The 24,952-nt window shown below is 42.1% G+C and overlaps 2 protein-coding genes across 2 annotated transcripts; one reads left to right on the top strand and one right to left on the bottom strand.

Annotated features, from left to right (window-relative positions):
* Nucleotides 1-454: 454 nt before the first annotated feature.
* LOC102704178 (molybdate-anion transporter) lies at nucleotides 455-3,651 on the bottom strand. Its single transcript, XM_006661900.2, has 8 exons — nucleotides 3,426-3,651; nucleotides 3,076-3,220; nucleotides 2,819-2,987; nucleotides 1,881-2,151; nucleotides 1,530-1,792; nucleotides 1,230-1,445; nucleotides 950-1,061; nucleotides 455-844 (listed from the first exon to the last, which is right to left on the bottom strand). The coding sequence occupies exons 1-8, from the start codon at nucleotides 3,574-3,576 to the stop codon at nucleotides 801-803; spliced, it is 1,371 nt and encodes a 456-aa protein (XP_006661963.1). The 5' UTR covers nucleotides 3,577-3,651; the 3' UTR covers nucleotides 455-800.
* An 8,852-nt stretch (nucleotides 3,652-12,503) lies between these two features.
* Nucleotides 12,504-14,470, top strand: LOC102717285 (AAA-ATPase At2g46620-like). The gene has a single exon (XM_040528279.1). The coding sequence runs from the start codon at nucleotides 12,570-12,572 to the stop codon at nucleotides 14,148-14,150; it is 1,581 nt and encodes a 526-aa protein (XP_040384213.1). The 5' UTR covers nucleotides 12,504-12,569; the 3' UTR covers nucleotides 14,151-14,470.
* Nucleotides 14,471-24,952: the final 10,482 nt, after the last annotated feature.

Below are 24,952 nucleotides of genomic sequence, written 5' to 3'. Positions count from 1 at the left end.
TCGTCACTTGGAAATTAGGATGTCGTTTGCTCTGGGCAAGCTTCTGTGCTTAAATTTTGTTTGCATTTTTTTTATGGTTGAGTATAAATAGGAACAATCCATACTATCCAATTTTCTCAGAAGCAATGGAGGAACCTTGATGAGAGAAAACAATTGTACTGGCATGACCCAGTGGCAGATACAGGTTGAACGAAATGGTAAAAATCACTTCTTACCAAAACGAGAGAGAGAATCATAACTGGCATCTCAAAATATCTTTCTTATATAGTATCAGAATATCTTGGACAATTGGAGGTAACTTGGCGGAGCATCGAAAGCAATGGATGAAATAGAGCTAGCACAAAAACGCGACCATACGGGTGGACGAGGGCGTTCCTGCAAGCTGCAAGCCTGCAACCGGAAGGAACGGGCTCCTCTCACTCAAGTCAGAGGGACATGGGTTCACAAATAATTGAAGCATTTTCAACAAAACAGATTCACTCATCGTACTAACAATGGGAACAACCGTCAAATTTGTTACACTACTAAATGGTTACAGCTTCGATCATCACACTCGAGAAGAAAGTGGAAAAGATTGGGATGGAGACCTATGAAAGGCGTTACTGTGCCGCCTGTAGCTCAATATTTTCTGGATCGTGTCCTCTCTCCTGACAAAAATGAATGAGGCTACCTACAAGCACACTAAACTACTACGTTGCATTCCAGCCGGCTGATTTCCAGCTTATTCAGCAGCCCAGTGTAAAGCAGCTCAAGTTGGAGGCGGTTTTCATGTCCAATTCACATCTATATTGTCTTCTCTTCTATGGGTTTAGTGGTTCGTCCTCCCCAGTCATCTCTACAGCTTCTGAAGAAATTTACCCACAGTTAGCACTTGAAAAACAAAATAAATATGCAACTGGTTCTGAGAATATTGAATTTCTTTATGTTGAAATCATAGTGGGGAACATACTTGTTGATCTGTGAATATCAGAGACAACCATCAGTCGCCTCTGCAAGATTGCTGCCATGAAAAGGAAAATAGCACACATGCCAAACATGACAGTGATTGGGAATGCATTCACCTGCAGAATATCATTTGTAGGATTAATGTTACTGGGATAAATGGTGTTGCTAGTCTTCATTGTTATGATGTTTTTTCTTTATTCACATACTCTGCGCAATAAGTTTAGATTTTCTTTTTGGACATGCTACTTTCATAAAGAAAAACAGAGGGAAGCTTAGCTGCTTACATTGTAAAGCACCACACAAACAAACAGGTTGAGTGGTATGCGGAAGAAATTCATGATTGTGCTTCTTGCCTCCTCAGGAATATATTGGGACCTCATCTTCATGATTGATGGCCAGAATATGCCAACACAGGATTCAAATATACAGAAACCAAGGAGCTGTAGGCAGCCTCCAAATGAGATGCTACCACCTTTGACTGATGAGGGAGGTACTAGGAACTGTTTAAACATAAACAATTTGTGTTAATGTTCAAATTAAAAGTGACAGTATAGAGAAAAGAAAATTAAGTGCAGCAGACTTACGTTAGTGACAACAGGGAGGAAAAGAGTAATAGCTGATATTGAAAACACAATCTGCATATAACCTTCAACCTTCAGCTTCCGAGCTAATAAACGGGAGGCAATTGAGCTACCCAACATAGAGGAGAGCATGAATGTAGCAAATATGAAGCCATGAGGAATTTCTTCATCATTTGGGCTCAAAGCAGGAGTCCACAGGAAAACAAAAGTGTACATTGAACCCTCAAACAGTGACTGTATAGCTCCCAGCAGTGCAATCTTTTCATCTGAAATTCCACAATAAATTATTCAATATGTTAAGATACTAATAAAAAACAATATGCCCTTTGCTATGGCAGGGCAGGCTAAACCTACCTGAAGCAATTGCTTTGGCTGCAACCTTGAACTGCGCTATCAAATCCTTGTTGTCAGATGTATCACCATAGTTCTCACTCCATGTTGACAAGATGATCGCCATGCCTATTGCTAGGAAGCAAGCAGCAGCATCAAATGGAGCAACAGGCCCAAAACCCAAGTTATCTGCCAACAGATTTGCAAATAGCCCAGCGACAATGGCAACTAGGCCATTCCCAAGAAATATAGCCTTGGAGAATGTTAACGACAGCCATTGCGGATCAAATCCTCTCTGTATAGCAACATAGATTTGCACAATGTCAACAGGTAATCAAGGGAACTCCCAAAGGGTTTGAAGAAAAGATTTTCTGAGAGAGTGAGAGTTAGCCATTTGTTGTACAAATTGATTGATACAAGCAAATATAATGAGACATGGCATTAACTAACTGGGGCTGTTATGAGCTCCAACCATGTCGTTTTAATACTAGATCCATGAACACAAGGCCTTGAACTTTGAAAAGTACATAAAATATTTGGAGCACTATTAGGAAGACTGCAAGATAATCAGTAGGAAGAGTTCAACTAGCATTACAGCAAACCACAATTCCTGATATAGAAAGTATGTTTTATTGTGAGTTGTACATCATAGTTGACACTGTCATCATAAATGTGCTCCTATTGAGATCTCTTCAATTTTATATACCTCAAAGTCATTTTATATGCAGCTCATTGTGTACTAGTGGTCAAACAACCATAATCCCTATCATGTTGACTTCACACATGTTGTACACACTTTTGAGCAGAGACACACACTCAAACAAAAGCGAAATAGTTCGAAAGATGTAACTTCAAAAACACCGCCTAGCTCCAATTAAGATCAAGGTTAAACCCTGATCATCACCAATTTATCACCAGGCATGAGCACACAGATCTGAGACACTGGGAGTGCAGGACACTACCTTGTTGTGCTCCGCGACAAGCCACGACTCGAACGCCGAGAAGAGCAGCGATGTGGCGATACCTCCAAGCACGCGGCCAATCATCAGGATCTTGTACTCAGGCGAGTGCTTCGTGATGCAGCTCAGGATGTAGCTTATGCAGTAGGTAATGCACGCCCTCTTCCTCCCCCTGAGCGTCCAACCACATCAAGAAATTGCAACAAACACAACAAAATGAACAACAATTCGTTGAAGAAAAAAGACGACGGGGCACGCACTGCTTATCGGCGAGGGATCCGACGATGGTGCCGAAGAGCATGGAGGAGCCGAAGCCGGCGATGAAGAGGCGCCCAATATCACCCTTGTCGAAGCCGTACTGGCTGTAGAGGTAGTACACGTACGGCCCCTGCAGCCAATCCCCAGCTGCAACCACACCCAAACCCACACCCCACGATTCACCACGGCAGCAACAGCGTCAGAAACCCCTCCCAAACCAGCCGGCATTGCAGCCCCAGCTCAGATCTGGGGGCGATCCGGCGGCGAATCGGCCCCAACGGAAATTCGAAGATCGTGGGGAAGTGTGGGGGAAAAAACGAGGAAATCTGGGGAGGGGGGAGCGCGTACGCACACATCATGAGCGAGTAGACAAGGATGTAGTTGTTCTTGAACGCGTTGAAGGCCGGGGTGGTGGCGACGCGGTCCTTGCTGGATTTCCCGAGCTCCAGCGCCGCCACGACGGCGGCGAGCCCGCCGAAGACGAGGTAGTAGAACACCTCCATGGCGGAGGCGGAGGCGGAGGCGCGGCGAGGTGGTGGGGAGAGAGATCGCGAGGGTGAAGTGGGAGAGGAGAGAGAGAAGAGAGAGAGTGTGGGTTTGGTTGGGGTGGTACTACTCGCTCATGATGTCGATTGGTTTAGTACACGGGTCTGGATTAATTAGAGCATCTCTTCTAGATGGGCCTAAAGGCCCAAACATCGGCCCAAATAGATTTTTGAGTTGAAAGTAAAAAAAGAAAAAGGTCCAGTAGGATCCGTATGGAGGCCCAAAATCCGGCCCTTAAGTATTTTTTTTAAGAAAATATATATGTATTGTGTGCCAGGTTTCATGAAATCATATTGTTTTTGTATGTGGTATATAATTATGGAAGTTATGGCCTTAAAGTTTCATGAAACCACATTGCTCCACCATAATTAGAAGTAATAAAATTACAGATAAAATATGTCATATTTATTTTTTTACACATCATATACAAAATACTCCCTCCATGCACAAATGTAAGACGTTGACTAGTTCAAAAATAAACTAGCCAACGTCTTACAAAAAAGTTAGGAGGGAGTAGCTAGCTAAGACAAAGTAATTTTTATTTTTCTATAGTACCATGTTAAATTGGTTTATTGTGTAGTTTTGCAAAACTCTTTGACCGCAATACCTGGTGTTATGTACAACATGCCAAACCCCCTATGGTTTTGTGTAACTTGGGTCATAATAAGTACAATTTTCTGAAATTTACATTTTTTATGGCAGGAGAACGTTCCCGCCACTGTCCCCTCCAAGTACTCCAACACACTTGTTGCCATGGTAGAATGACATTTCCAATGCCTCCTAACCTTTGTCGTCGCCACCGTGGAACCCTCACAAGTCACACCGTTGCCCACCATCGTCTCACTTGGCTGGTTAACTATGCCACACCGTCCTTAACCATCCCAATTTTGTTGATAGTGCAGGTAATTTCTCATTTCACCCATATGCAAATGTAAACGTCTACAAAAAATAATTTGATATATATGTACAGCATGTCATCCACAAATTTAATATGATGATCAAATATCACCAAATAGTTTCGTGGGTAATAGATGGGATCTATATCATTAACCCTTGTTCAACAAACATTTAATTTACAGATATTAGCTTAAAGTTCAAAAATACCATTTCTATCAACAACAATGTATTGTTTCAGTTATAAATGTACCTATCTATTTGATCTTGTACTTCATTATTTCGAGTTTGGATCAAAGAGAGGTGGGCTGTAGAATTAAGATCCTTTGCAATACTGTCTCCGCAATACTGCAAACTAACATGTGGGCCCTACAGCCTGTAGGGCCCACTTATCAATAAGCAGTACTGCAGAGAATATGCATGGTCTGTAAGCTTGTAAACGTAAAGCCTGAAGAATCTTTTCAGAGAACAATCGATAGGGGGAGAGCACATAAGTAGTCGACTGCTCCTTTTAGATTAGTCATAGAATTGTGCAAGCAAGAGTTTCATTTGTATTTTTCCTACTGCATACTTATAATAATATAAGTAAGACAAAAACTTCCAATCTTTTTGCACTCATCAGCCATTCCGTGTCTCCAAACGTCTCATTCATATGTACACATCTGGATTGGACTAGGAAGCAATAACTATGCAACACTCCATGGCCAACACCAACTCACAAGGCTCTCTTTACATGCAACAACTCCCTTTTCTTGCATCAGCATCGCAAATCTATAATCTGCAACTGGTGTTTTGTCTGCGCGGTTAGGTCTGATTCCAAGTTCTACAGAGAGCTGATCCAAATTAGCACAGGAGAGGAGATTGTTGTGCAATGCCTTCGCATGAACTTTCCGTCCATTATCTTCTTAATCTGTATCACCATGCTTATCCAGATTAGCTTATGGAATGCTTACCTACACAGTTGGGTGCTTTTACCACTTCCCTGCTGCCTGCCGATGACATCATCATTCTGTCTTAGCTGATCCTTTGCTTTTGTCTGAAGTCATTCCTAGATTTTAACTGGAGAAGGCATCTGTCTGTACTCTTGTGAAATGTTCCATAAAAATATACGATTCTCTGCACCCTCTACATATAATTCTTGATTTACTTTTCACTAGACCATGAGGAAAGCAAAGTGAATAGTTTAATTTTTAGCTGAAGACTTTCACCATTTGTATAGTTAGCATGGTGCCAATATTTCTTTTTTGTGACTCTGGTCCGTGTAACTCAGCACTCTGATGAGAAACTGAAAAACACTTGATTCATTTCATCTAAAATTCAAAGTCTCCCTTTTGAAGCAGAGGTACAGTACATAAATTTTTCTTGCACTTTATCAGTACTATTCACATTTGACCATTTTTCTCACAGATGAGGTTCTGCTATTGAGCATATTTTCCTTTGTTCCCCATTATCTCAACAACTGTTTGTCATACGTAGCTAAATAGGGCTATTTTTAGGTTTTGCCAATAAGGAATATGTTCTTGCAGAGCTCATGGCCTCATGGGTATATGATCTTTTCAAAAAGGCTCGTCAGTAGGTAGTCATTTGGATTAATTCTGTCAAGTCAATTCCTTTAATCCACTGTATTGCTATTAAAGTGTACATAGCAATCTAAGATCAAATCTGAGGTTAGGAAAAGCTTCAGTGCATTTTACCTTTCTGGTGTGTCCAAATGCAATTCCAGCTACAAAGCTTGCTCTGTTTTGCTGGAGAAATCCGCAGAAAGCAGATGAGCTAGTGGACCTGCATTAGTGCAAACAGAATCGATGCCAGAATTACGCTTTTTTTTTTCCAATTCGCAGTACAATTCACATGAAACGAAAACACAATTAGTCGCTTTCAGATATCAAAGCCAAGTTGCCACAGATTCCAATCTCTCTTTTTTTATCATCACTGAAAAGAATAGAATTTTTCTTTCTGGTCGCAGCTAATGGGAGGGGAGCTATACTACTTGCAAAATCGATCAACAGAATTGAATACAAATGCATGGCTTGGCTAAAGTGCAAAGCATATTAGTAGTCTTATCTGAACTTGATCTTTCGGCTGATTTGATACTGCAAACATATATAAAAACAGGCGACTCGCCTGAATTAGCACAAGTTCATCGCAATACTTGCCTGTATCGGGTTCAACGCAAGAACAGGTGATTCATCTGATTTTCTTTAAAAAAAGGCAGAAGTTTAGCACCGTTCAAATCAGCAAATAGTAGATACCAAATTGCCAGTGAATCAAATTAAGGATATTCCAATCGTAGAGGGATTCACTTGACAATAACTTGTGTGTCGACCTGTCTCATCTCGAAAATGTAATCCACTTATTTGGCACAAGGTGATAGGTACGAGCTGGTGATCATTTTCGCCCTAAAAACTGGCGACGTTGATTGCACGCACGGATCTTTTGCGAATAAATCCAGAATATATTCGAAGTAGCAGTGCAGGTTGTAAATAGGGATCACCTCTTCTTTCACATCTTCGTCATCTCCGATAGTGAAATGAACTAGAATTATAAAAATTACTACGAAGAGTCCTCTCGAAGAATGTCAAACCACATTGGGTCTAGCTGCATCCTGCATACCTGGTCTTCACAAAACAAAAGGTTTTTTTTTCCCAGCTTTACATTTGGCGTAAGAAACTAGAAGATCCCAGCTAGGTTATTTTCTCCAGAAGATGGAAGTAGGTTACAACGCTAGTAAGCAAATAAGCCCTACGACAATTAACTTTGCGTGCAGCATGTCTTGGATAATTTTTTATGCTTTGTTTCTTAGGTAAAAACACATTTAAATAATAGCAGTCCAGATTATAATATTAACTGTTGATCGTTTGGTTTTTTTAAAAAAAAGCATAACAACATATTTATAAACAAAAATAAATTATAAATAAAAATTTTATATATGTGTTCTTAACGATCTAAAATTAAAAACTAAAAAATAAAATACGACGAAAAACATTAAACTCAACTTCAGATTTAAGGTAATTCTTTTTCAAATTTTAACTCTTAAACATAAGCAGTTAAATATAAGCAGAAAAAAAAGACCGTAAGTATCTATCCTATCCAGTTTATTATTTCTTTATTTGAGTACGCTGAGAGTAGCACGTACTACATAACATATGAGCATCGGTAGGCGGTAGTCCGTAGTTGAAGTTTGTCTCCGCATGTTTTCCATCTGTAATTTGCCACTTGATTGACCGGGGAAAACACGCCGCACACTTACCATACACATGTTTTTTAAAAAGTAAATACTACATATCTTTACACGCTCGAGCATGTAAAAGCGGTCCATTTGTCTCTCACGGACCCAAACTGAACCCAGAACCGGATGCCCTAGTCCAAACAAACGAATATAAAACATGTACTGGTAAAGCATTTAAGCATTGGCAACACCAAGTCAAGTGTTGCTCCCCCATCATCTCATCAGAAAAATGTGTTCGAACCCCGTTTCCTTAATCCACGAGGTAATCGCCTAATCTTTACCTGCGATACGCATCGGCAAAAACGTGTCAGGCAGAGCCCGCGACACAGCGACGACATGCGACGATTCCGCCGCGCGGGCTGTGACCGTGTCGCTCGCATCGCCCGTGGCCGGCGGCGAAAACGACCGCTTGATCCGGCTTACCGGGTATGTTGGGTTAATGGGATAGGATCGTAGTTCTTCCACGGTGTTTTGTTCGTACACGGGAGGTTGATATAACAGTTAGAATATTTTTCAAGTATAGTTTGTATTAGTTACGGTAAATAATTAATATATTTTGATGTAGATTAATAATTTATCATTTCCCTTTATCCATATTTGTCCATCCAATAAAAAAAAGTATGCTCATTTTATCCACTGATCAAACAATCAACTTCAATTATTATATACATATCAAATAAAAACATAAATCACCGTATCCCGATCAATCTCGTCCGTGACCCAAAAACACCCGTACAATGGACCGGAAACCCCTACGTCTCGGGCCGCGCCGTCCAAATCCGGCCGCCCCGTTCGCCGCAGCAGCCACCCACCCAGCAGCCGAGACGGAGGCGCGCGGGTGAATCGATCAGCTTTGCTTGCGTCCGCCGCGCGGGCGCTTCCTCTCCTCGTCCTCGGCGAGAGAGTCGCCGTCGCGTTCGCGCAGCCGCTTGCTTCCTCGCACGAACGCACGCACGGGTTGGCTGAAGGAGTCGGGGAGAGGCCGGTTGTCCCACGCATCGGCAAACCGGAGCACGCAACAGTACAACACAGCTACAACTACGATAGGATGCATCATCAGCGGATCAATCGGATAACCACATAAAGAATCTGGAGATTAATTACACGTCCAAACAAACCTAACACCGGCCGACGTGTGACCACTCCCAACCTGGCTTACGTTTATGCTTATTTAAATTTTATTTTCCAGCTTTAATTTTTAAAATCACTAAACATTCATATATATTTTTTTATTTAAAATTATTTTTGCTTACGACGTGTTATATCGTTTGGTTTTTTTTTCTATTGCTCCCACTAACGCTAAAGCTGCATGCAAACCATCTCGTTGATCTCCTAGGCCCCCTAGTAACGACACGTCTCAGCAACAGTGCAAACGTTGTCCAAATTCAGGCAGCAATGAACGCCGGTTTCTTCAATATAGTGTCACTCTGACTCACTGTTCGTGACATATACTCATGCGACTACTGTAGTGGTAGTAGTGCATGCGTAGTACTTGTTAGGTAATCAAAAGTTCACCTACCGATCTTGGGCCGTTCAGGACTCATTAAAACACTTGGGTATAAACAAACTGACCCGTCGTCAAAAGGGTTGGTCTCTCCCTACAAAAAACCACGTGCTTGACACGTCTTCTCGTATTGCTTTCCGAGATGCAGGCACGGTAATTCTACCTGCTTTCGGCTGACAAAAATAAGTCTAATTTTTCGGAATTTTTCGGATGAAACGAAAATTTACGGTAGACGTTCGATCGGATATCGAGAGGGGTTTTCAGACACAAATGGAAAAATAAATTTCACGGCTGGTCTATAAACCGTGAGACGAATCTTCTAAGCCTAGTTAATCCGTCATTAGCATATGTTGGTTACTGTAGCACTTATGACTAATCACGCGCTAACTAGGTTTAAAAAATTCGTCTCATAATTTCTCACGTAACTGTGTAATTAGTTTTTCGTTTTATCTATGTTTAATATTCTATTTATGTGATTCGATGTGGTGTTTTTGGGTAAAAATTTTTGAAAACTAAAAAGCCCCTAAGCTAGCAGCAGTTCACCAAGTTTAATTTCGGCTATATTTGCGTCAAAATCATCGACGGCAAATTTGGGTGTGTTTATTCCACTGTCAAAAATGTTGACATGCTCTACGACTTTTATATAGAATGTTTGCCCCCATCGAGATGGTCAACAGTTAATGACACAGAAACAGTTTGCCGAGGCACATTTGATCTTCGTTTTATATGTCTCTCTAGTGTGTAATGCTGACATTAAGCCCACTGTCTGATTAGGAGAACGACGTGATCATCACAAAGAAAACCATGCAGGGAAAGAACTGGTCTAGCTAGCTAAGCTGTGCTGAGCTGAGCAGGCGGAATTGTTTGAAGCTTCTATGGTGTCCGTTCATTTTCGTTGTCAAGCATACGCCAGTGACGCAAATTAATCTGAAAAAAATATTTTCGATATAGGGAAAAATGAGGCTAATCTATTGTCTTTTTGAAAAAAAAAGCAAACGGTATATTTACAAATAAAAATAAAAAATTATGAATAAAAATTTTACGTGTTGTTAACTATCTGAAAGCAAATGTTAAAAAATAAATATAATAGAAAACTCAAAAAATAACTCTAAGTTTAAACTTAAAAATTTATAAATTGACTTATAAGCATAAGAAAGAGGGAAGGGAAGAGAGGAAGTCTTTCACACAGAAAAAAAAAGTTCAAACTGGTTCGTTTGGAAAAGGCCAGGGTCCTCGTACAGAAAAATGTAAATTTGTACAATGATCCACGCAGTAACGATGCTTTCCATTCATGAATTGTTACAAATTGCAGGAAGTGAAGAAGGACGCGGATCACATTAGGCACTTGAAAAGGTTAATGATAAAATATTTTCACGGTTCAAATTATAGTTACCTATAAAAGATTTAATCAATTTACTATAAATGTAGACATAAAGCTTATACAAATTCACGGTGATAGGAATGATCAAATCGCATGCTAAACACTTACATTTTAGAACGGAATAAATATTAAAATATGAACCAAAATTTAACCGACAAAATTTAACCGACAGTAGATAGCTGGATATGGATGGTACTAATCACCAATGGCAAGTAACCTCTGGGTTAGGCACCAAACTAAACCACAGTGGTGATCGCTAAACTGGTGTGCCAGTCCAAATTAGGCAGCAGCCTAACTTTGAAACTTAAAACGCAGAATTTTTTAAGGTAATTGTGAGTCATTTATTAATAAAATATATAAATTTTTTGATAAATTTGCGTTCACATGTGATGTTAAAATAGATAAATTCACCAAAGTTTTATATAAAATAGTCAATATACTTCACAAAATATATATACAGTTAGATCTAAATTTTACCATTCCCGCTGCTAATAAAATACCCTAAAACACGATCTTAAGCAAACTCCGACGCGGTGTGTACGCGGCCGAACGATCGAAAAGAACATCCAGGACAGGGTATCGAACCTTCCGAATTGGTTGTTGCTGGAATCCTGTCATATCCAAATCGAGAGATTACAATGGCCATTATTGTGCTCGCCATCCTTGTCCGTGGCAGAGACGTGGTACACATGGTTGATCTCGTATTAGTGGAAAGCTTTTATCTCGGCAAGTCGAATTCATGGTGGTTGGCTGTTATTTTAGAGGTTTTGTATTTGTGATGATCTTTGTACTACCTTGACAATTGCCGCTTTTTTTTTTTTGCGAACAATTGTTGGGTGCAATGCTTGATGGGTACAGTTTCAACTCCTCCCAAAAATACAATTGCTGCGATGTGTACAGCCTACACACCTCGATCCTCAAAATTTGTACAAAGCCAACAAATGGATGCTCTCTCCGTCCTTAAAAAAGATTACCAAAATCACTAGATATTTTAATAGCTAGAAATAATGGATAACATATCCCTTAGTAATAATAAAATGGTATTGGTGATTAACCTTCCTATTCTAAAATATAAGTATTATAGAGATTTTATAAAATTAAGAAATTAAGTGAAAATAATAAATAAATATTTTGATTGCTTGAGGAGAGAAAATAAGTGAACAAACTAAGGTGGATAATTAGCTTCGTTTTACGACAAAGTTTGAGGGATAAAAATACAGAAAGACTAAAGAACTGCATTTCGTTCGGACCGGATTGTTAAATGACTTTGCGTGACGCTAGACTGTTGTATACATGTTTTTTAATTATTCTGTCCAACGGGACGCCGTGCTCATAAAAATAACTTATTTTGGAAGGGACGAATTAAGACTGTAAGGGCTATTGAAGAGAGATTTTTCTCGATTTTGTGTCAATAACAAGTGTAAATGTAGAAATTAATTGTTTTTGAATAAAATTTAAATCCTAGACGTTGATTTTGTTTGTACGCAGGGAGTAAACTTCTCGACATCAACCAAACACACGACAAAGTTCAATCCGAATACACAACGAGCAGGTAAATAATGCAGAAATTCGTCAATCACTTACCCATCCCGATCAGCCTCCACCACTCCAATACACCACCAGCCCAAGTAGAGATGAGAAAATCAACCAAACATATCACCAGAGAAGTCCAAACAGCTTCAAACCACCACAAAAAGAAACAAATTTTAATTAAAAAAAGAGTCGAAACGAGGCGAAATCACTTTGTCCGCCTTCATCGTCCCCGCCATCTTTGACCCGCGCGCGCGCACCACCAAATCGTCAGCCTCGCGTCGCGTCTGCCACCATAAAAACCTCGCGATTTTCTCCGGTTCGCATCCCCCTCCCGTCTCGCGGAAGCGAACAAACCGACGCGACCGAATCAAAAACGCACAGACGCGCACCCACCTTGGGGGCGGAGGGGATGCCGCAGGAGGGCGGAGGCGGCGGCGGGGTGGGCGTGGTGGGGATCTTGGCGTACGCTGCGGTGGCGGCGGTGGCGCTGCGGGTGGTGCTGTCGTACAAGTCGGTGGCGCACGCGGTGGGGAGGCTGTGGCGGTGGGCCGACGAGTGGGCGCAGGCGTACCAGTACTACGAGGTGCCGCGGTTCGGGGACGGCGGGGTGGAGAACCCGCTGTTCCGGAAGGCGGCGGCGTACGTCGCGGCGCTGCCGGCGCTGGAGGACGCGGACGCGGCCTGCGTGCTGTCGTCGGCGTGCAAGACCAACGACTTCTCGCTGCAGCTCGGGCCGGGGCACACGGCGCACGACGCGTTCCTCGGCGCGCGCCTCGCGTGGACCAACGCCGGGCCGGCGGGCGATGGCGGCGGTGGCCGTGAGCGCTTGGTGTTGCGTGTGCGTCGCCATGACCGGACACGCGTGCTGCGTCCGTACCTGCAGCATGTCGAGTCCGTCGCCGACGAGATGGAGCTCCGCCGGCGTGAGCTGAGGCTTTACGCGAACACCGGCGGCGATGGCGCGCTCTCGCCGAGGTGGGCGTCCGCGCCGTTCACCCACCCGGCAACGCTCGAGACGGTGGCCATGGACCCGGAGCTCAAGGCCCGCGTCCGCGCCGACCTGGAGAGCTTCCTCAAGGGCAGGGCGTACTACCACCGGCTCGGCCGCGCGTGGCGCCGGAGCTACCTTCTCTACGGCCCGCCCGGCACCGGGAAATCCACGTTCGCCGCAGCGATGGCCAGGTTCTTGGGGTACGACGTCTACGACATCGACCTGTCCCGCGGCGGCTGCGACGACCTCCGCGCGCTGCTCCTGGAGACCACCCCGCGGTCGCTCATCCTCGTCGAGGACCTGGACCGCTACCTCCGCGGCGGCGACGGGGAGACGTCCGCTGCAAGAACGTCGAGGATGCTCAGCTTCATGGACGGGCTCTCGTCCTGCTGCGGCGAGGAGCGCGTCATGGTGTTCACCATGAGCGGCGACAAGGACGGCGTGGACCCGGCCGTGCTGCGGCCGGGTAGGCTGGACGTGCACATCCACTTCACCATGTGCGACTTCGAGGGCTTCAAGACTCTGGCCAGCAACTACCTCGGCCTCAAGGACCACAAGCTGTACCCGCAGGTGGAGGAGGGCTTCCACGCCGCCGGCGCCCGCATCAGCCCCGCCGAGCTCGGCGAGATCATGCTCTCCAACCGCGGCTCCCCGAGCCGCGCGCTCCGCACGGTCATCAGCGCGCTACAGCACGTGACGCCGGCCCCGGCGCCGCCGCAGCCCCGGACGAGCTCCGCCTCGCGGCCGCCGCCCAGGCTGACCGCGAGATGGTCCGGTCACCTCGACGAGGCCTCCGCGGCGGGCGCCGCCAGCGCGGCCGACCAATCGCCGAGCGGTGGCGGCGGCGGATTCGGGAAGGACGCGCCGATGAGGGAGTTCAAGAAGCTCTACGGGCTGATCAAGATCAGGAGCCGCAAGGACGGCGGCGTCGTCCCCGTCGACGACACGGCGTCGGCGAACGGCCGGGGCAGTGACGCCAGCGCCGACAAGGACCGGTGATTAAATCAAAGGAAACATTTTGCACTTGCTCTCTTCAATTTTTTGTGTCTTCGCTCTTGATCACGGTTTGTTTTAAATTTGTTCTTCTTCTCATTTGTAATTTGGGAATTGTAAATTGTAGTGTAGTAGCCAATTCAAAATGATGGCTCAAACTCAGTGCAAATGGAGGCAAAAAGGAAAAAAAAAACCCAAAAGCATTCGAGCCTTACCTTTCTGCTCTGCATATGATGTACAGTGTTATTAGTGTTTAGAATTTAGAACATGTGGAATTGCACATTTGGCATCCAAATTACAGGTGAGATTGTGTTTACATTTGGCAACATCGTGGTCTCAATTAGTCAATTATTACTGTAACTAGTTATCGTACCAGGCACGATGAGACCATTACAAATTAAATTGAATACATGTATGTATGAATAATGGTAGTAGAAAAATATAGTCCTAAGCGCTAGGATATTTTCAGAAATTAAAGCTTCATTTAAATTTGCATAATTTCAGGAAGTGTGCCAGTGGAATCCACGAAACTATTAAACCAGTCATTATGATAATATTTGATAAATAGATTATCAATACATTGTCCGTCATGGGATGAGTTTAGCTAGAGACAAAAAAAATTAATAGCTACATACATACTTGCAATAAAAAAAGGTACAATTATCTACTATATATAATTGATAAGTAAACAACATTACAGCAATGAATAGAGAAAGAAGACCGTATATTTATCTATTATAGTTGATAAATAAGCATCATTAGAGCAAGGAATAGCATTACAACAAGGAATAGAGGGAGAAGCTGACCACCTCGTGATGAGCAAGAACGACTAAACGTAGATCAGCCAACTCCTTATTTCTCGGATAAGGATAATTGCCTCATTCCAAGAGAGAAGAGAGATCGAATTGGAAATTGTGAAATGAAGAAATAGGACCGATCAAACTTTGTAAGCTCCAAAAGATGAGGCATAAAAAGATTAACAGATTGACGACCTAAAGAAGACAAAATAATTCATGATACCTGAGACGCAAGCAAGCAATGGAACATAACATGTATAAACAGATGAAAAACTGGCTAATGATTTGGGGAGCCTAAAAAGAAGGGAACGGTGCGTGCGCAATTGTGGGATGAAGATTAGCTAATGGTTAATTATTGGCAATACAGTGAAAGGATGATTTCACGTACAACCAATGTTCGTTTGCTTTGTAGTGGCTACAAAAATCAACCGACAGTGGCAGTCGGTCACAAAGCAGCTACATCAATCCTTGTTTGCTAAGTTGAAATTTAAAAGGTGTTCTTGTATAGTGTATGATGAGAAAAGGTTGGATAACTAAGTGGGTTTTCAATCTCATACCTGCTGTGGGGTTGCTACTGCTGCTAGTCACATAATATATGTTAAATATGTGATCCGAATTGTAACTGGAATTATATCTGGATTAGTTTCCTAGTAGGTTTCTCCCAGTTGTTTCCTACTAGGAGTCGGATTAGTTTCCTAATAGGATTCTTTCGCCTAATCCTACTAGGACTCTTAGATTTTCCCCTTATATATACTCTTGTAGTCTGCACGGGAAGAAAAAAGTTCTCATCGTTTCCTCTGCATTGTAATCATATCCTCATAGTGATTATTGCCGGTTGGCGCCCGTGGTTTTTCCCGCAAGGGTTTTCCACGTTAAATTCGTGTCTCGTTTGTGCCTTTGTTTCTAACGAGTGGTATCAGAGCAGCGAAGATTAATCTACGCTACGTTGCTACCGCTGACCGGGCTTTTTCCGGCGATCTACAGAATCGCCGTTCCGTCGAGATCAGGTCGGAATCGGCGGCGACTCCGACTCGACGTCGCGTCCGCACAGAAGAAAAAGAAAGGAGCAGACGCACGCACGCAGGAGAAAAATTGATCGTTCCAAGGACAAGCCATCAGATCGTGCCGTCCAATCCGCGCTACTGTAGCAGCTATAGTACAGCTACAGTAACAGTATCGTTTTTCTTTCCAGATTTAATTGCTACATTTACCCGATCTTGTGTGCCCAAAAGTTGTCAGATCAACTATTGTGCATCGTTCCGAGCACTGGAGTTTCGCGTATCTGCTTGGGTTCAACATATTAATACCAACAGATTCAGGATTTATTCCCAATGGCGAGTTTAAAGTATGATCTACCTCTTTTGGACCGAGACACAAGATTCTCATTGTGGCAAGTGAAGATGCGTGCAATTCTTGCACAGCAAGATCTGGATGATGCACTTGATGGATTCAACAGCAAAAGGACAAATGATTGGTCCGACGATGAGAAGAAGAGAGACCGTAAGGCTATGGCATATATCCATCTTCATCTATCCAATAATATTTTGCAGGAAGTGCTTAAGGAGAAGACAGCTGCCGTGCTGTGGTTGAAGCTGGAACAGATATGCATGACAAAGGATCTAACCAGCAAGATGCACTTGAAGCAAAAGTTATTTTTGCACAAGTTGCAAGATGATGAGTCTGTGATGGATCATCTCTCCACTTTCAAGGAAATTGTTGCTGACCTTGAGTCCATGGAGATAAAGTATGATGAAGAGGATTTAGGCCTTATTCTGTTGTGCTCATTGCCTAGCTCATATGCAAATTTCAGAGATACTATCTTGTATAGTCGTGATACTCTAACTTTGCAAGAAGTTTATGATGCTTTGCAAGCCAAAGAAAAGATGAAGAAGATGGTACCTTCTGAAGGATCTAACTCACAACCAGAAAGCTTGATTGTTCGGGGCAGGCAACAAGAGAAGAACACAGACAACAAATCAAGAGACAAAAGTTCTAGTGGCTACCGTGGGAGATCAAAATCCAGAGGCAGGTATAAGTCATGCAAATACTGCAAGAGAGGTGGACATGATATTTCCGATTGTTGGAAGCTACAGAACAAAGAAAAGCACAAGGGAAATTATAAACCGAAAGGTAAGCAAGAAGAGCAAGGTAAAGCCGCAGTTGCTACTGATAATAAACCAGATGCAGAATTACTGGTTGCTTATGCTGGTTGTGTATAAACCAGTGACGAGTGGCTTCTTGATACTGGATGCACCTATCATATGTGCCCTAATAGGGATTGGTTTACCACCTATGAACCTGTACAAGGTGGTAATGTTTTGATGGGTGATAATACGCCCTGCAAAGTTGCGGGCGTTGGTACTATACAGATCAAGATGTTTGATGGCTGCATTAGAACATTATCAGATGTGCGGCATATTCCCAGTTTAAAGAGAAATCTCATCTCTTTATCTACTCTTGATCGCAAAGGGTACAGATATTCCGGTGGAGACGGAATTTTGAAGGTAACAAAAGGCTCTCTTGTTGTGATGAAAGCTGATATTAAAACTGCCGATTTGTACCATCTACGAGGTACTACGATAGTAGGTAATGTTGCTGCAGTTACCGATTCATTATCGAATTCCGATTTTTGGCATATGCGTCTCGGGCATATGAGTGAAATTGGTTTGGCAGAATTGAGCAAGAGAGGATTACTAGATGGACAAAACATCGGAAAGTTGAAATTTTGTGAGCATTGTATCTTTGGCAAACACAAGAGGGTGAAGTTTACCACATCCACACATACTACTGAAGGTATTCTTGATTATGTGCATTCTGACTTATGGGGTCCTGCTCGTAAGAGGTCATTTGGAGGTGCTCGTTATATGATGACTATCGTTGATGATTATTCGAGAAAAGTTTGGCCCTATTTTCTAAAGCACAAATTTGAAGCTTTTTTGGTATTTAAGGAGTGGAAGACTATGGTCGAAAGACAGACTGAAAGAAAGGTGAAAGTCCTTCGTACTGATAATGGGATGGAGTTCTGTTCTAGGCAATTTAAATCATATTGTAGGTCAGAAGGCATTGTGCGCCACTACACCGTTTCTCATACACCTCAACAGAACGGCGTAGTTGAGCGTATGAACAGGACAATTATTTCAAAGGCCCGTTGTATGCTGTCAAATGCAGGTTTACCTAGACGTTTTTGGGCGGAAGCTGCTTCCACTGCTTGTTATCTTATTAATCGCTCACCCAGTTATGCCATCGATAAGAAGACTCCAATTGAGATGTGGTCTGGTTCCCCAGCTAATTATTCAGACCTGAAAGTATTTGGTTGTACTGCTTATGCTCACGTTGACAACGGTAAATTGGAGCCTAGAGCTATTAAGTGCATATTTCTTGGTTATCCTTCTGGTGTGAAAGCCTACAAGTTATGGTGTCCTGAAACCCAAAAGGTTGTGATTAGTAGAAATGTCATCTTCAATGAAACAGTTATGTTGAATGATAAATCTTCTACTAATGTTCCTGTTAAGAGTCAGCAGAAAGCAAGCGTGCAGGTGGAGCACTTGATTAGTTCAGTACATGTACCAGAAAAAGAGAATATTGCTAGTAACCAAGATGCACCGGTTATTGAAAAGTCAGACTCTTCTGTTGTTGAGCAGTCACCAAAATACTCTATTGCACAAGGCAGAGCTAGGCGAAATATTAAAGCCCCTCAAAGATTGATCGAAGAAGCGAACATAGTTGCTTATGCTATGAGTGTGGCGCAAGAAATCGAAGGTAATGCAGAACCTTCTTCATATTCTGAGGCTATTGTTTCTACCGATAGCAATAGATGGATAGCTGCCATGCATGACGAGATGGAGTCACTTGAAAAGAATCATACTTGGAAATTGGTGGAATTGCCAAAGGAGAAGAAACCTATCCGTTGCAAGTGGATTTTCAAAAGAAAGTAAGGTATATCTCCAACTGATGGGACAAGATATAAAGCAAGGTTAGTTGCTAAAGGATATAGCCAGATTTCAGGTATTGATTTCAATGATGTGTTTTTCCCAGTTGTGAAGCATAGTTCAATTCGCACTTTACTTGGTATCGTTGCAATACATGATTATGAACTAGAGTAATTAGATGTGAAAACTGCATTTTTTACATGGGGAGTTAGAAGAAGACATCTATATGGAGCAACCGGAAGGTTTTGTTGTTCCTGGTAAAGAAAACCTTGTCTGTAGGTTGGATAAGTCCCTTTACGGGTTGAAACAATCACCTCGGCAATGGTACAAGAGATTTGACTCTTTCATGCTTTCTCAGAATTTCAAAAGATCACAATTTGATAGTTGTGTTTATCTTAAAGAGGTTAATGGTTCAATTATATATCTGCTTCTTTATGTTGATGATATGTTGATTGCTGCAAAAGACAAATCAGAGATAGCAAAATTGAAGGCACAACTGAGTAGTGAGTTTGAGATGAAGGATTTAGGTGCAGCAAAGAAAATCCTCGGTATGGAAATTACCAGAGAAAGACGGTCTGGCAAGTTGTATCTTAGCCAGAAAGGTTATATTGAAAAGGTCCTTCGTCGCTTCAATATGCATGATGCAAAACCAGTAAGCACTCCTTTAGCTGCACATTTCAGATTATCTTCAGATTTTTGTCCACAATCAGAAGTTGATATTGAGTACATGTCTGGAGTTCCATATTCAAGAGCAGTTGGTTCACTTATGTATGCCATGGTATGTTCGCGTCCTGACTTATCACATGCATTGAGTGTTGTCAGTAGATACATGGCTAATCCTGGCAAAGAGCATTGGAAAGCAGTTCAATGGATTTTCAGATATCTGCGTGGTACTTCTAATGCTCGTTTGTAGTTTGGAACGTCTAGAGATGGACTTGTTGGTTATGTGGATTCAGATTTTGCTGGAGATTTGGATAGGAGAAGATCGCTTACAGGTTATGTTTTCACTATTGGAGGCTGTGCTGTTAGTTGGAAGACAAGTTTGCAAGCAATTGTTGCCTTATCTACTACTGAAGCAGAGTACATGGCTATTTCTGAAGCTTACAAAGAAGCTATTTGGCTCAGAGGCTTGTATACTGAGCTTTGTGGAATTACGTCTTGCATAAATATATTTTGTGACAGTCAAAGTGCAATTTGCCTTACAAAGGATCAGATGTTTCATGAGAGAACTAAGCACATTGATGTCAGATATCACTTTATTCGAGGTGTTATTGCTGATGGTGATGTTAAGGTATGCAAGATAAGTACTCATGATAATCCAGCTGACATGATGACAAAGTCAGTTCCTGCCACTAAGTTTGAGCTTTGCTCAAGCTTGGTTGGTGTTACGGTATAGTCCAAGAGACTATTTGGCGCGCAATCAATTTGACCTGTGAGGTGTATATTGGTGATTGATGATTTTGATGCTACAAGAGGAAATTCGTCTCAAGGTGGAGATTGTTAAATATGTGATCCGAATTGTAACTGGAATTATATCCGGATTAGTTTCCTAGTAGGTTTCTCCCAGTTGTTTCCTACTAGGAGTCGGATTAGTTTCCTAATAAGATTCTTTCGCCTAATCCTACTAGGACTCTTAGATTTTCCCCTTATATATACTCTTGTAGTCTGCACGGGAAGAAAAAAGTTCTCATCGTTTCCCCTGCATTGTAATCATATCCTCATAGTGATTATTGCCGGTTGGCGCCCGTGGTTTTTCCCGCAAGGGTTTTCCACGTTAAATTCGTGTCTCGTTTGTGCCTTTGTTTCTAACAATATACATAAGCGGAGTATCCCTATATGGCTAGATGGGGTTAACTTATGCGCATGCAGGCTGCAGCTAGCATCAACATCCAATAATTCAACGATTGACACAAAATTTATTTGTTTTGGTCAGTATTTATGACCCCATGAAAGCTTGCTAGCTGCTCCGGTGACAGCTCCGATTCAGCACTTGGATGGCTTCTTCAATGTTTGACATGGAAATAAAATGAACTAACCAAAGCAACAAGGAATCAGGCCAAATATGAATTAGGTAAAGATGATTAGCAAAGAAACCCTGAAGAATTTATTAACCTGCTAGTAAGTTGGACAAATCCACAAAGGTTGCTACAAGAATTTGCACATAACCAATTTCCCCATATGGAGTAAATTGGTGTTCATTTACATTGGAATGTATCCCGCACACAAAGATCTATTGCAAGATACCAAAACAAGGATGCAACAATTCTTAGAATTAAGTAAACCAGAAAGTTACCCACTGTTGTATTAATGAGATCATCTCCAAATTGTCTCCTTGGGAGCTATGGTAAGCTATACAATGACAAAAAAAGTAAGTAAACAAGCAACATAGGTTCAGAAAGATGACATAGCGCCGATCACATCACCAGCTCTAGAGGTCCTAATCACCACCTGATGCTCTTCTTAAATGGCTAAATCCACTGCTACAAAGTGGTAGCTTAAGCTCAATTAGTATGACATCTTGGCTCTTAAGATATATACAACAATTTCATGATACCTTAATTTGGAAACAAATATAATATATAGACATGGAATAGATAGTACAAATTGATATGTAGCAAATCCATTAGTTAGGATACTGCATATGGAACCAAACACACAACACCAAATCCATCGGTTAATGCTGCGACGAATCTTTCAAAACCATACAACTGCTACTGCTGAGGGATCAAGCAGTTTGTAAACATTACCAGAAAACATAAACAGTTGAACACCATGCAAAAGTATGAGATCGGCAGTCCAGTGGCATGTGAAGAAGATAGTTCATACTTGGGAGATCGATCGAGATGACGACCTAATGTTGTCGGGCGAGGTAAGCGAAGAATCACGTATAGAAGAGGTGGAGTTGAGGATTGGCATAGCTGACTGAGATGGATCACATGAATAGCGTGGTGTGGATGTGACCTGGAGCGTGGAGGGCGACCGACAGCGGGCGTCAGCTTGGGAGCGTCGGGGACGGCCGGCGGCAGTGGACAGGAGCGTGGGTGTGGCCGGTGGCAAACGGGATCGTCGGTACGATCTACGGTGAATGGTATCGGCTTGTGGGAAGAGACAGTGTGGTGGACAACGGAGAGGAGGATTAGTTAACGGCATGGAGGGCGTGATTAGAGGGGTGTGTCCTGCGTAGGATTGCAACAGAGACACATCTAATCATTTTTGGCCATTGGATATCTATATCTAACGGTAGAAAATCGATTTAAGTCAATCATGTGTACATTTGTTGGGGGTGGACATAGAAAAATTCCAACTCCTCCTTTTTATATTAGTACAGATGACAAGCAGCTCAACAATCAAGCAATATTGTTACATTCAAATTGCACATGGACCATGGGCGGATTTACCACCGGGGCTAGAGGGCAGCCCCTCTGCGCCATTGAAGCCTCTGCGCCATCTAAGCAATTTTTTTTCGTCCCGTTCCTTCTAGTATTTTTTTTAAGATCCGTACATGGTCATTGGCTATCTCTGACGAAAAATTGGGAGTGCTGGCAGTACTGCACTAGTGCTGGTCCTAGGAACGGTCGTTAGCAGTTAGCACGGCGCTGCTGCCTAACAACGAAATCCACACTGATATGTCCAGCGCGGCTTGCACTACGCATCAGCATCGGTACCAACCATTTTTCTTTGTCAGGTCAGGCAAGGGCCACGTTTGGTGCTAATCTGGACCACCGCGCCATCGCCGGCCGGCCGGCAGCCCTCGAGACACTCGCCGGCGATCGCGTTTGGCCCAGTCATGTGTCTCTGAATGGTGGGGCCACCTTCTCTTTGTTTTATCTAACTCAAATGATTGATTGATCGCAGAAAGGAAATCAAGTACATGCTCCAACCAATTCTCCATTGTGGTTGCAACTTTCCAATCAGTCTGCTTTCAGGTGTTAAACTTGTGTTCGTTTGTTGCTTAATCTAAAGAGAGAGAGAGAGAGAAATATATAAGATTGTATAGCTCTGTTTATTAGAACATGAGAATTATAATTGCAATTTCCTCAGAAAAATTCATGTGTACTACAAGAGGCTAAAGGCTAATGCATTAACTAGAAAAAAGTTCGTGATAGTGCATAGCTGTGAAGTGCTTGCAATGTTAAACAATGGTGCTCAGAGAAATGATTCATCAGGCACTTCTGTTTAGCATCTAGTAATCATGATTAGCAGATTAATGGCATAGTTTTATGCGACCTAATGCATGATGGATTAAGCGCACTGCCGTTCGGGAACTGACCTAAGCTCCGTGTCCGATCATTGCGTCGGGCGCGGCGGTGCTGCCTTTATTAACAGGTTTTTTATTTCGATTTGAACAAGTCCTTTTTTTTCTGTCTAGTTGTATGCAGCAACTACTTTTGTGTGTAATATCCTGGAATTTTATCTTATTTATGTCGTTCACAAGCTTGTGCACGGCACAGCTAGCGTCCGTTTGTATAATGTGAATAATAAATGTGATTTGTGAGAGTTAGGAGGACCGGCCACTGCACAGGTGTCCTTCAGTTGTTCCAGCCTTTTTTTTTTGTTTGCTGGGTATGAATTGTTTCAGTTTGCTTGCTGAACTGTGTGCAGGTTGGAAAAGGGCTGACAGCCTCACACCTATGCATGCACAGCACGTCTGTGCGCTCACTTTATGCCGATTTTAATCTTCAGGATTGAATATAGTTTAGCAAATTAAAAATTATGATCTTGTGCGGTTTCTACCCGTTATTAACAAGCCAAAAATAAGTTTTGTCGTCTGTATTTGCTTGGCTGAATAGGTCAATACAACTTTGGGAATAGGCTAGCTAAATTTTACCATAAAAGTCTGGGAGTGACCAATTTTGCCATTGCCAAAATGTTGGTATGGTTGCAAATGGCTAAGAACCAAACAAACCCTAAAAAATGGGATATATTTTACTTGTAGTTTTTGTTTCTTTTTGTGTGATCTCTAAAATTATCCCAAGAATTATGGCATGAGGAGCCAAAAATAAGTCTCATTATTTAAGCAACAAATTGGATATTTTACATCACGTACCCTTGTTAGAGACGTGCCTTCAAAGGGTTATGATTTGTACGTAAGAATTTTTTCTGCTTCATATAAAAAATATACTCGCCTAGCATAAAATTCGTGCATCATAAAGCATGTCCAAATACTAAGGACCCATTTATAAAAATCGGATAAAGAATTTTTATAGTACAGAAATTATTTACACGAAATATATCGTTTAGTTGTTTGGAAGCAAAATTATGATGGTTTGACTTTTCTCTTAGCGAAACGAAAAATAAATAACACTTTTATATACGTGTTCTTAGTGATTTAAAAATAAAAGCTAAAAATAAATTATGATTAAAAAACTAAAATCAACTTTAAATTTAAAATTGATAATTTAAATTTAGATTTACAAGCAAAAGCGAAAATATCGTGCCGAAAATTTGCGGAGGAAGAGAACATACCTAATTGCAATTGTGTCTTCTGTGCCGTGGAACTAACGAAAGAGTTTGTTTGTCGGAATGGCTTATCTTGAAGGAAGAAGCACCCCGTTGCAAGCCTTTCGGGAACCTTTGCCATGATGAGCAAACAAAGCCTCGTGTCCTAACTCGAAGTCCGTGATTTGATGGCTACTCCTGCTTGCTAAAGATGCCAACACAATGTGTGGGCTTTTTTAGCGTCGGGAGGTGACGGCGTGCTCCGGTTTGTGTCACGTTTTGTTAGGCTTTTGGGCTTAAGCTCATCATCATCTTGGTCGCCTCCTGTTGCCTTGGTGTTCCCAGGTCAAAAAAGGGATTAGTTCTAGGATCGTTTGGAAACGGGAAGGAATATGTTATAGCAGGTACAATAAACATATTTTTTTAAAAAAAAAGAGAGGAGAGAGCAGTGGGTACTAATTTGTAGATAGCTACAACACGGGTTTCAAAATGCTTAGTCGTATGATATGTGGGACTATATATTAGTGTTTTTAGGTAACTATTGTATAAATTGATTATTAGATTGACTATAGATGTAATAGTTGGCTATACTATTAAACTTGCTCTTATGTGATATATTTTATTTTATATCTCTAGGATTTTA

The sequence above is a fragment of the Oryza brachyantha genome, chromosome 10 (genome assembly GCF_000231095.2).
Source record: "Oryza brachyantha chromosome 10, ObraRS2, whole genome shotgun sequence".
NCBI classification, from domain to species: Eukaryota; Viridiplantae; Streptophyta; class Magnoliopsida; order Poales; family Poaceae; genus Oryza; species Oryza brachyantha.
The sequence above is the reverse complement of the archived record's forward strand: the minus strand, read 5'-3'. Positions and strand labels throughout refer to the sequence as shown.